This window comes from Cariama cristata, unplaced genomic scaffold (assembly GCF_000690535.1).
Source record: "Cariama cristata isolate BGI_N322 unplaced genomic scaffold, ASM69053v1 scaffold198, whole genome shotgun sequence".
Classification (NCBI taxonomy): Eukaryota; Metazoa; Chordata; class Aves; order Cariamiformes; family Cariamidae; genus Cariama; species Cariama cristata.
Window position 1 is genome coordinate 147786 of NW_009630431.1, and position 11580 is coordinate 159365.

Consider the following 11580-nt stretch of genomic DNA (forward strand, 5'->3'; position numbering starts at 1 on the left):
GTGCTGGAGCAAGCTGTGCAGAAGTTGATCTATGCTTTGTTTTCCAATATGCTGTGATTGCTTGGTGTTATTGACAGGTTTGGGAACTGCACAGATGGAGAATGATTACTACTCTATAAATACAAAGATGGGTTTATCTTACAATCAGTCCTGTGCAATACCATCCAGTTTTAAGCAATGATTTGTTTGGATAACATCATAGGCACTGTCTAAAATTAATACCATGTCATGCAGGTCATATCAGACCTCTACTACTGTGGGCACGCTGTGCTGTAAACCACTGTATTTCCTTTGGTGGGGATGAAGACCTCTGCTACTGTGGGCACACTGTGCTATAAACCACTGTATTTCCTTTGGTGGGGATGGTTTTCCTCTCATTTTGTGAAACAAGAGCATGGCTTGTCAAAGAGCTCTGTCCCCTAGTTGGCATGAGGTGACATTTTTTACAATAATGCTCCCATTGGTCTCTGACTTGCTGGACAATTATTTTTAGATGTGGTTAAACATTTCTGCAAATGTCGTTTCCAGGCAACCTGTAAGACTCTTACAAGCTACCTTGCTTAATTATGACCTACTTCTGATACTGTGTCCAAGTTCCTTAGTATGTATTGAGGTTGATTGCTCCATTGACCTGGATAGGGGGATCGAGGTGTTTGAGATTCATTTAGAAATCAAGTTTGCACCAACAGTGACCCAAAGATGTCATATTCTAGTGATGCTTTAGCAACCTCGCATGTAGTGGGCAGTTGGTTTCTGTAGACAAATACTTTGCATTACCTATGAACCTGGTTGATTTTTTATCTTTGGAGATGGTACACTTGAGTGACAAACTGAGGTATGTAAGTAGAGAACAGCATATTTCCTCATGCAAAACCTTTTTTTTCTAGATAAACAGAAGGATGCAGTTTCCATTTTGTTTTTCCAGTATTGATTTCACTTTACAACTTTTTGGAGCTAAATCCTGTTGCCCAGTGATCTTCAGCAATAGGTGTTGCATTTCCTTGGAAGTTTTCCCAAACAACTGGGTTTGCAAACAAGGTACATAACACCTCCTGCTGCTAGTAAACAGCACTGGATTTCTGTGCCCAGCATGTGCTGGGTTGTTATCTGCACTGATGTCTGACAACTTGAACTGAAGCCCAAGGGAGACTGTGGATTTTGGAATATGGTTAGAGCTTCTACTCTGCTTATATTTTTGTGTCAGTTCCACTGATTCAAGGCAGAGGCACCTGGATCCTGTGGTAGATCAAAGAAAAAGACATATCAAGGATTAATAAAATATATAATTTCAATTCTACCCTGAGTTAATGAATTCCTTTTCTCCATTCTGCCACTGTACTTTGAGGGAGTTACTCCAAATCCAAAGACTTCCAGTACTGGTTGGAGCTATTTCGGTAGCCAGCATCAACTGCAGATGGCATCCTTCAAGACCGCTAGACTTCTTCAAAGAGCAAATCATAAGATAAAAAGATTTTCAATCAGGGAGTTTAAGAAGTGGTTGAGTAAATCAGAAGAATCTGAAATCAAATGAACTTCTTTGATGAAGAAGGAACTATAAGAGGGCAATTAGGCAGCAGTAGATTGTAACCCAACTTGAAGGCACTCTGGACTAAAGACAGGCTCCTGACTTTTAACAGGTCTGATGAAATGGTAGCTGAGCCAAGTTACTCCAAGCCATCCCTTTGCAACTGCTGTTTTCTCAGTGTGGAGTGTGCCTTTAGGACTCACAAAACTCAAAGCACGGAGTGATCTTGGCATAAGAAACAGGCATGGGTGAAAGTACATTCTTCCAATCCTTCGAAGATTACTTTTCCAGCTTTTTAGATTGTGAATATATGTTGGGAAGGGAATAGCTACAGATTCTGGCCTGACTAATGGTCTACCTCCACACAGTAGTCAACTGGGAGTTTAATTGCAACAGTCCTATTTTAATGCTATTGGAAGCAGAGGTGGACTCTGCCTGCTGAAACAATCCCACTGAGAAATCCTGACTTTTGGGGAATACCAGGTTCAGCATTCAAATTACACACCAAGGGCTCTTTCACTGTGAAAACACATGGCTAAAAAGCATCTAGGTGCAGCCACAACTTGGGGTTCCTGCGGCAGAAGATGAGGTCTGACTGAGGCAGGACAATTAACCCAGGAAATGGGGACAGGCTATTTGGCTTTTGCTGAAGCCATGAAAAGTCGGGCTGTAGTTCTAAAACAAAGTGGAGGCTTTTCAATTATCATTGTATGAATCTATTAAAAAACAGAGGAATAGAATGGGAACGGTAGGCTAGATTCTCATCTGACTTCTGATAGTAAAACTCCATAGGCTTTTCTGAATTTACATTAGAGCAGCTTCAGATCTGCATCTTTTCAAGTTTACTTCAAATGTCCCCTTTGAGTCCAGAAATCTGGAGAACTTGGGAGCATTTGATGCAATCCCCAAGCAATACAAAGGGGAGCCTGTTCTAATTGGGACTGTCTCATTAGCATTCAACACCACACTGAAAAGATGACAAAGGGCTGTGGCTGACCTTTCATTTCTCTCCATGCTGCCAAGCTTATGATAACACTTGTTTGAACTTCATTAACACCATCTAATTGCCTGCATCACAATCAATACGATGTTTCCCCACTGAAGCCTGGCATGGAGGCAGGGATGTGGGAGACTGAAAAGGGGCAGAGCACAAAAAGCAGAAGCCAAAGAGTTTTTCCATTGCACACCAATGCCCAAAATACCTGCAGTGCTGCAAGGAGAGGAACTGGTGCTTTTTTCTCATCCTTGCAGGGACTTGGTCTCCTTTTGACTGCTTATTGTGCATTAAAAATAGCCCCCCAAAGAAAATCTGAAAGTCAACGGAGACATTGCAAGTATTCTTAACACCTTGAGAATCTTCCAATGAAGACCATTCAAAATAGACTTGCCAGTTTCAGGACTAAAAGAGGTTTAAAGTCCTGATCTGTGGGATTCAGAATTATAACATCTGCAGTTTATTATGTTAAACTGGATACAAACATCACCTGATCTAGCTGTTGGTACCCAGGTCCTGGGTCCGTCATCTCATCTATTTCTTTTTCCTGAAGCAACTATGATTTGTATGGCGTTAGCCTTTAGATGTTGAGGTCTTAAGTTTGTTAGAAAGTGCTGTGGGAGTGTGTTTGGAGTATGCAAAAAGATAGTCTGTACTTGTTTGGGATCTAACCTACATAACTTGTCAGCTTGTGATTTCAGGACTCTGTAGTCAATAGGCGGTCTCTTCCAGTGCACTGCTTGTGATGTCTGTTGACCGTTTTGTAGCTAGCTTCAGAAATAAAGATAAATTTAACTATTTTAGTACAATAAAGATTATCAGGTGCATGCACCTTAGCATTGTAAGCTATTGAGGTTTTAAACAGAAACATTGGGGTGACTCCAAGGGCTTTAAATGAGACAATCAAATGACAGGTGCACATCCTGACTCTACTTCAAATCATTGAATCATAGAATCATTTAGGTTGGAAAAGACCTTTAAGATCATCAAGTCCAACCATTAAACCTATCACTGCCAAGTCCACCACTAAACCCTGTCCCTAAGCACCACACCTACACATCTTTTAAATACCTCCAAGGATGGTGAATCCACCACTTCCCTGGGGAGCCTGTTCCAGTCCTTGATAACCCTTTCGGTAAAGAAATTTTTCCTAATATCCAATTTAAAAAAATGTAGTCTTCTGTGCCTCCTTTCCTCGCCAGAAAGAAAGCTCAAGATATAGCATGCAAAGGGTCAAGGTAGGGGGGTTGTTGTCAGTAAAGATAATAAAAAACGGTGCTAGAAGGGGCCTCAGGAGGTCAGCCCGACTAGTTGCTGCCTCAGGGCAGGATCAGCTGTGTCTAAAGCCTTCCTGACAGATGCTTGTCTACTCCTTTCTTAAAGGCCTCCAACAACACAGCCTCTGGTCTCCTCAGGCAATCCCTTCCTGTGCTTCCCTGTCCTTCCCATCAGAGTGTTTTCCCTGATGGCCAGTCAAAATCACCCTGGCTGTAATTAAAGCCCATGCCATCTCATTGCATCCCCAGGGGCAGAGGGTACAGCTCATTCCCTGCCTCTCTGCTGCAGCTTTTGGTGTATCGGAGGACTGTTCACTTGTTTTTCTTCACATTTACTCTCAAAAAAACTCCTGATGTTTTCTCATCGCAGTAACATGTTGTTCTTACATAGTGCAGTTTTCTGCAGGCAAGATGAAAATGTGTCTATATGCAGAGGGTACAGCCTCAGACCCACACATTGCCTGCACTGAGACAATGCTGGAGGGTTTCTTCTCCCAGAGAAACTACCTGTGCACCAATTCACTCTTCAGCCATTGACTCAGTGTTGCCCACCCATTCTCCACCACTTATTCTGAGATGAAAAGCAGCAGGAAAAACCATGTACAAGTAAAATAAAATCATTGCTTTAGCGAGGCGATGCATACGTAGACAGAATTGTTCCCTCAAGCTCTTCAAGGCAAATGTATGGAAGAACTGACAGATCTTCAGCTAACTTTGGGGCCGGTACCTTTTGCTTAGCTGTCATGCTATTACTGCCAAAGTCCAAATCAATGATGTCCAACAGCCTGGCCTTGAACCTCTCTCCAAAATAGGAGAGATCTAGGCTAACAGAGTCTTGTGGCTGCCTGTAGCTGAACCATAGGTGCGTAGAATGGTTTGGGTTGGAAGGGACCTTAAAGACCATCCAGTTCCAACCTCCCCGTCATGGGCAGGGACACCTTCCACCAGACCAGGTTGCTCAAAACCCCATCCAACCTGGCCTTGAACACTTCCAGGGATGGGGCATCCACAGCTTCTCCGGGCAACTTGTGCCAGTGCCTCACCACTCTCAGCACAATGCAAATTTTGCAGCTTAGATGCCTCCCAGGAAACTAAAACTGCCATACAGTGTCAACAGAAGAACTGACAGCTTGTCCTTGCGTTGCTTCACTTCATCCCATAGAAGAGCTGGTTGCTGGGTTGTTCCCAAGCTTTCCTTCAGCCCTTCTCTGCTATAGCAGTCCCCCATATCGCTTTCACACATCTCTTCCTCCTTCACTGGTCTGGATACAGCCGGCTATTGCATAACCCTAATTATGTTATTGCTGTAATTGCGTCTGCCGTCTGCAGCACATGGATTCGTTACAAGCTTTTCATATGCTAAAACGATTATTAATGAGCACAGTCCCAACCCAGAGACGGCACAACAACAGCCATGACAAAAAGATCTTTTGGAAGGCAATTAGCTCCATGCTAAGCTGCCTAAACCACGGCCATGCTGGAAAATTTCAGACTGGAGAGGAAGAAGTGGCAACATGGCTTTTCTCTTTTGATGAGTTAATGAGTTACTGAGTGGCAGCAGGCACAGCCATTCTTGTGAAACAGCTCCACTAAGAAGCCTTCCCTGGCTGTTACTGAAGGCAAGAGCATTTACCCCTGGCTAAACAGAGGGCAAGATATATTCCCAGGTCACTGTAGTATTCCTCTCCTTAGGAAAACAAATTATGTTTTGAGAATAAGAGGGAGCACTACTCTATATTGGTGCATCCAAAATCCTTCCCCATACAACAGTGGCAGTGCATGTTCAAGGCAAGCTGGGGTAAGTTGCTGTGCTAATGATACCTATGAAGTCACATCCTATGGTCTAGTAAGCCTCACATCCTCCATCTGAGTTGCTGATGTGCCCAAGTGATGGATTTACCCAAATTTCTTGGGGGTTTTATTGCTTCTGAAGTCTAATAAACAAATTTCTCCTGTGATTCAAGGGAAACTCAAGCATGTAAGACAGGATCTTTTGATATGCATCTAAGGATCTTCTGGAAACAGCTGGGAAAGGCTCCACTGGAGATAACCAAAACTGGATTATGGAATAAGTAGCAAATCTGCAGCACCAGGTCAGCAAGCGGTGCACATCTGGCCAAGTAGTCACCATCTTCTACTTTGGACTCTCAGCCTTGAACCTTTGGAGGCAGGCTCAAGCTAGATTTGCTGCTTTGGTACCTTTCTGTCTCATTCAGAGGGAATCTGGCTTAGTCTTTTGTTCCCAACCTCCTCTTGGTTAGTGTAGCCTCTGTGGTTGTGGAAGTGTGAGTCAGTGATCTGTCCATGTCTCAGGTGAGATCTGGTGTCCCTCAGCTTGGGGGTGCTCACAGGAGCAGCATGGTGAAAGAGCATCTCGCTCCCCCTGCATTGCCTCACAGTTCAGCTGTGGTGTAAGTGAGAGGGGTCAGCTGCAGGGGTGAAGGGAGGCAGCACACAGAGAGCCTTGCAAATACTAGCAGTGAAAATGCAAGGATCTCTGGGGTTTGGTGACAACTTCGCAGTGGTTTTGAAGACATTAGGGGTATGCAAATAGCAGAAAGGCCCTAAGTACCTTTGAGGATCTGAGCTCAAATAGAAGGTAAATAAAGACTCAGCAGGGATGTTGTCATCTCCCTGCTAAGATGCTTTAATATAGACATTCATCATTTCTTTAGATAGCACAATGATGGCTTCATTAGAAACACTTCTATATAAATAAGTCATTTGGCCATGGAAGAATTCTGATGGAAGGATATTATATATCTTCTCCCTGTACTAGCCATTAGGTTTGATTATTGGTACATGCTTTTTTTTTTTCCTTTCTTTTTCTTTTATTTTTTCCATGAAACACACTTCCACAGTATGTTGGTTTGAAGTCTTAATGGGAGATGACTGCTCAAGTGTGTGATGGCTGGGGAATTGAGTCCGGGAGAGACCAGGATGCTTTGGTATGTTGGTGGTTAATGGCCCGTGAACCCAAAAAACTGAGATCACAGCTTGAGAGTCTGTCATGGCTGGAGAGGCCTCCAAACCCTGAAAGTCAGATCCTTGCATCCTGTCCTTCACTCCAGGAAGCATTGCGTGTTGCTTTTCATTGTTCAGATGAGTCATGGAAGTGTTTCGCTGCTGGGAAAATGTCTCTGCAGGGCTGGAAAAGGATTGGGGATCTTTCAGACCCTTGTGAGTCACAGACTCAGGAGAGAGTTGCTACCAGGTAAAAGGGAGACAGGAACAACTTGGAGAAGCAGAGGGTTTGTGTGTCCGAGTTTCACTTTTTGGAAACACCCTATCCCTACCCCCACTATCCTGCCACCATTTGATGACCAGCTGAACCAGAGAGGAAAAGGAGCATTTCAATTGGTTGTCAGAGCCAGACTGGCAAATACAACACAGTACCTCTGCTTTCCTCCGCCGACCTCATTTATTTTTGCTGTGATGTAATCCCCTTCACTTTTCATTTCACCCAGCAGGAGGATGCCTATGCAATATTCATGAGGAGCTGGGCTCTTCTCCATGGGCTCTTCTTAGGCATCATAAATCAATGCATTTCACTGCATTGCGGGCTGTTTTTTCCCACAAGTCTATGAACTGTGCTGGTTGCACATGGATGTAGTTTTCTTTGGGTGCCAAGGAACACCTTGCTTTATGGCCATAAGAATCTTTGTTTCTCAGCAATGTGCTTTGGCTCTGGGGAGCCTGCAATAGCACTGTCATGGATGTCACCAGTTCCTGATGCTTTCTCTTGGCAGAAGTCCATGTACACAGATCTGATTTTGTCCAGCTGCTGATGCTGAGATCTGTTTGAGATTTTTCTGGGTGTGGCAAAGGTATGGAAATATTCGTTCATCCTGCTCACCATCTTCTCCTGGAGGTAGTTCGGCCAGATAGGTCTTCACAGGATTTCTAGATGCCTGCTTTACTCATAGACAACTGTTCAGGTCCACTTGGGGATTGATGGTTAGGCAGGGTGTAAAGCAAAATTAAGCCCAGACCACTCATCACTGGAGTACTGGGAGTGGGCAATATTTAGATCATGGGATTAAGTTAGACTAAGATTTTTGGCTGGTCCTGAACCCAGAAGGCAAGATGCTAGGACTCCAGGGAGTGTTATGTTGTTGTGCATACTGGAAGACAGTAAAGTTAAAGAGGTTTGCATGAGTTTTTCTGATGATCCAGAGTCTTAGCTCTGGAAGCAGTCAGGCTAGAAGACTATACACAGAGCTGGAAGAAGGACCTCTGCCTCCTATGTCTTTATCTCCCAAGGGTTATATCACACACCACCCTCCCCAGCAAAACCAGGATAACAACTGGGACCAGCCCATTGCAATAAATCAGGATGGGAGTGCAGGGCACAAAATCAAACTGAGCAAAACTGGAGCCTTCTGGTGTGGAGGTGTTTCCTCCCAGTACTCTTGCACTGTGCTGTCTTTCATAGGAGACTTCAGCAGCTGCTTGTCCCACTCTGTCATAGAGAGTATTTTCCCACTTGTCTGTCTGAAGGATCCTTATCATACAGCACTTCAGTGTCCAATTTCTCTGCAGTGGAAAACAGCCTCCATCTCAGCAGGTGTCTCAACGCTGTTTACAGGACACCTGTCAGCTCTTTTGGCTCCCCGTCCCCTCTGCCTCCTAATTATAAAATTGTGGATTGCTGCAGCTATGGGGTTTTTTTTCTTTTTTTTTTTTTTTCCTTGTGCGCAAAATGTCAAATTGCAGAAATTAAAAATGTAAATGATGGCGTCTAATTAACCAGTTGACAGCAGAGCACAGCTGCGAGTGACAGTGACTGATTACCTTCTGCAAACCTTGTCCTCCAAGACCTGCCTTACCCGGGGGACGAAGGACATTGAAAATAGCAACTTCCTTAAAGAGACATTGCTCTGCTGATGAAGCTTGATGGGCAATGGTTCTAGGGGGAATCATACAGATAAAGCCTCAGTTCTCTTGAGCTCAAGTGGAATGGTGTTGACTCTTAAGGAAAGCAGATTTTCCCTGGTCAGAGTGGGGATGGGAGTGTAGAAGCCGGTTGCCACAAACTGTCGTCAGGCCAGCTTAAGATCTGGGGCAAAAGGGAGATGCTGAGCAGCAGAGGAGTTGATGGGATAGACTGGATTTAGTGGAGGAGGTGGCTGATGTTAGCAATGGATGCAGGTGTACTAATGTGAATGGTGCAAGCACACATGTGAAAGTTTTGGGGTTTTTTGTCTGTGGGAGCAAAATCCTGAGCTCTCAGTAGGCAGCGAGATCAGTGGGACCTCTCCGTGGGACTAGAGGCAGGACTCAAAGCCCTTGAAGGCCCGACAAAGAAATCCAGCATCAATAGGTACTGCCTACTTCTTTGATGGCACAGAGAAAGTTTACAGGATGTTCTTTGGGTCTTCAGTCTCAGAATATGTTTGAGTGAATACAGTACACATCTGGTATTCAGGAATAATGCTTCAATAATTTCCACTTTGGCTAAGTCATCTCCTTTGCTGTAAAAGAAGAGCATGACAGGGTATATTATAGATCCACCAGAAGAACCCGAGAGTGCTAAATGTGTTCTTTCTCCTTATTATTGGTGGTTTTCATCTCTTGACTCCCTACTCTCTCTCCTCAAGAAACACCTGTGTTTCTCTCTCTCAGGTACTATTCAGATATTGCCAAAATGCCAGCAATCAGTGACCAGGACATGAACGCGTACTTGGCTGAGCAGTCTCGCATGCATATGAACGAATTCAACACTATGAGTGCACTCTCAGAGATATACTCCTACGTTGGCAAGTACAGCGAGGAGGTAAGAGCCTTGGAGGGGGAAGAGCAGTTCTGCAGGACCATGGGACAGCCCACCCATTCCCGGGGCCCAGGATATGTCACAGATACCTGTATTCATCCTGGCTAGGGGGGTGATGGATTTAAGGAATTAAAAGAAAGGCCTGGGGTCTGGAAAGGGAAGGCCTGGGATTATTGGTCTGCCCAGTACTCTTCCCCCGGATCCCTGTTATTTTTGCCTCCTATTATTGGTCAATCAGATTTACCTGGCTTGCAGCAGTTGATGGTCAGATGTTAGCTTGTTACAGAGGAGTCCTACATGAGCTCTGCATCACATATGGCCAAAAGTTGTTTAAGCATATGTGCCCAGTGCCATTTCAGATAGCCTAAAGCACCCAAGAATGGTCCAGCAAGCATGACACAGGACTTAAATGTGACCGGCATGGTTCTATGTGTTGAAAACCAGGTGAGATCCCTCAGGGCATCTCAAGTGGCATGGCAAGGGGATGAATAAAGCTACCAAATAACTGATCTCCAAAATAAGAATCCATTTGATTGGTTGCAATCTAGAGGTCTGCATTTAGTCAGATCAACCCCAAACTGCCTGCCTAGTTCCCTGCTGGCTGACTGACCTGCTTTGCATGATTTAAGCTAAGCCTGGGACCTGCCATAGAGAAAGCTAACCCTCATCTGGTGCTATAAGATGCTGGACTCAGTCCTTTGGGGAAAAAAAATAACAAATCCCTAATCACTTCTTTCTCTCTCCTTTTCCAGATTCTCGGGGCCCTTGATCAAGACGATCAGGCTGGGAAACAGAAACTTGCCTACAAACTTGAACAAGTCATAACCCTCATGAGCATAGACAGCTGAGAACTGTCCTGCCAGGGACACCCTGGGAGGGATAAACCAAGTCGTGCCTCACTCAAGATCATCATCTTTACCAAGTGCAAGTTTTGATCGGCTGTAAGCAGAGTCACCTGAACAGCACTCCTCTCTCTCTCTCTCTCTCTCTCTCTCATTTCTTTATCTTTCAAAATCTATGGACAAAGCGACAAAGCCCCAGGGGTTAAAAGAAAAGACTGTAGAGGAATCTTGGCTCTGGGGACATCAAGACATTCGAGTGGAGCTCTCCTTTTCACAGCTTCGCCTCTGCCTTTGCCCTAGAGAAAAACTATTACACACAAAAAAAAACCCTCCACAAACCCTCCCCCAACATCACATCATCACTCTGCAGATGGGAAATTGGGAGGTAACTTCTGTCATGCTGCTTTAACTGCCCTCCAAGGGCTGTAGCCTCTGGAGTGGACATGGAAATGAACTCAGTATTACTAAAAGTCTCCCCAAGGGGAAGGCAGCCTGCCTGCAGGGATCCCAGAGGGCAGGAACAAATTGAGATCCTCTCCTGCAGAGCCATTGCAATTCTATCTCTTGATAGTGACCCACTGGGAGAGGAACCCCAAGGCTCCCCGAAAAATGCCACAGCTCAGTCCAGAGTAGGACCATTGTGGTTCTTACCTGCCTGGGCGAACAGCGGTGTAGCTGCTCTCTTGGGGCAGGGGAAGGGTCAAGAGGGGAGGAGGAGACCAACACTCCCCTGCCCATGTGTTTCATATGGTTATTCTTATTTTTCAAAGAGACCTGTGTCCCCCTCCGTCTTTCCCATTGTGTCCTGTTGGTTGTAGCATTGCGGCAAAAATGCTCTCTCTGCTCAGTGGCATCCCGTCGGTGGTGGTTCAGTTGCTTCTGGCGATGGACAGCACAGCATCTCCCTCGTTCCCACCTCAGCTAGGAAAGCAAGAGCCACAAGTCTCATTTTGTTCCAGGCAAGGAGCTCTGCCTCAAAAACCAACCAGAGGGATTTTTTTTAAAGCTGTTAGTTCTTTCCATTTTGTTTCCTCAACTAGAACAAAGCTATTGTTTTGTCATAGTGGAATATCAGAAGGATACTGAAGGGCTTACCATGAAGCAAGGTGGTGCATAGGACTGATGGTAAAACATCCCTTCAAAGCCACTCCTAAGAGGAAAAGTCACCA

At 44.9% G+C, this 11580-nt stretch overlaps 1 protein-coding gene across 1 annotated transcript in view; it reads left to right on the forward strand.

The window, feature by feature from the left end:
- LOC104165769 (plexin-A4) overlaps window positions 1–10417 on the forward strand; it is a gene marked incomplete at its 5' end in the record, with an annotated part of 154549 nt that extends 144132 nt beyond the window's left edge. Inside the window, 2 exons of the mRNA XM_009705507.1 lie at window positions 9422–9572; window positions 10322–10417. Coding sequence (XP_009703809.1) covers window positions 9422–9572; window positions 10322–10417 — 247 coding nt within the window. The remainder of the gene's footprint in view (window positions 1–9421; window positions 9573–10321) is intronic.
- Between the last annotated feature and the right edge of the window lie 1163 nt (window positions 10418–11580).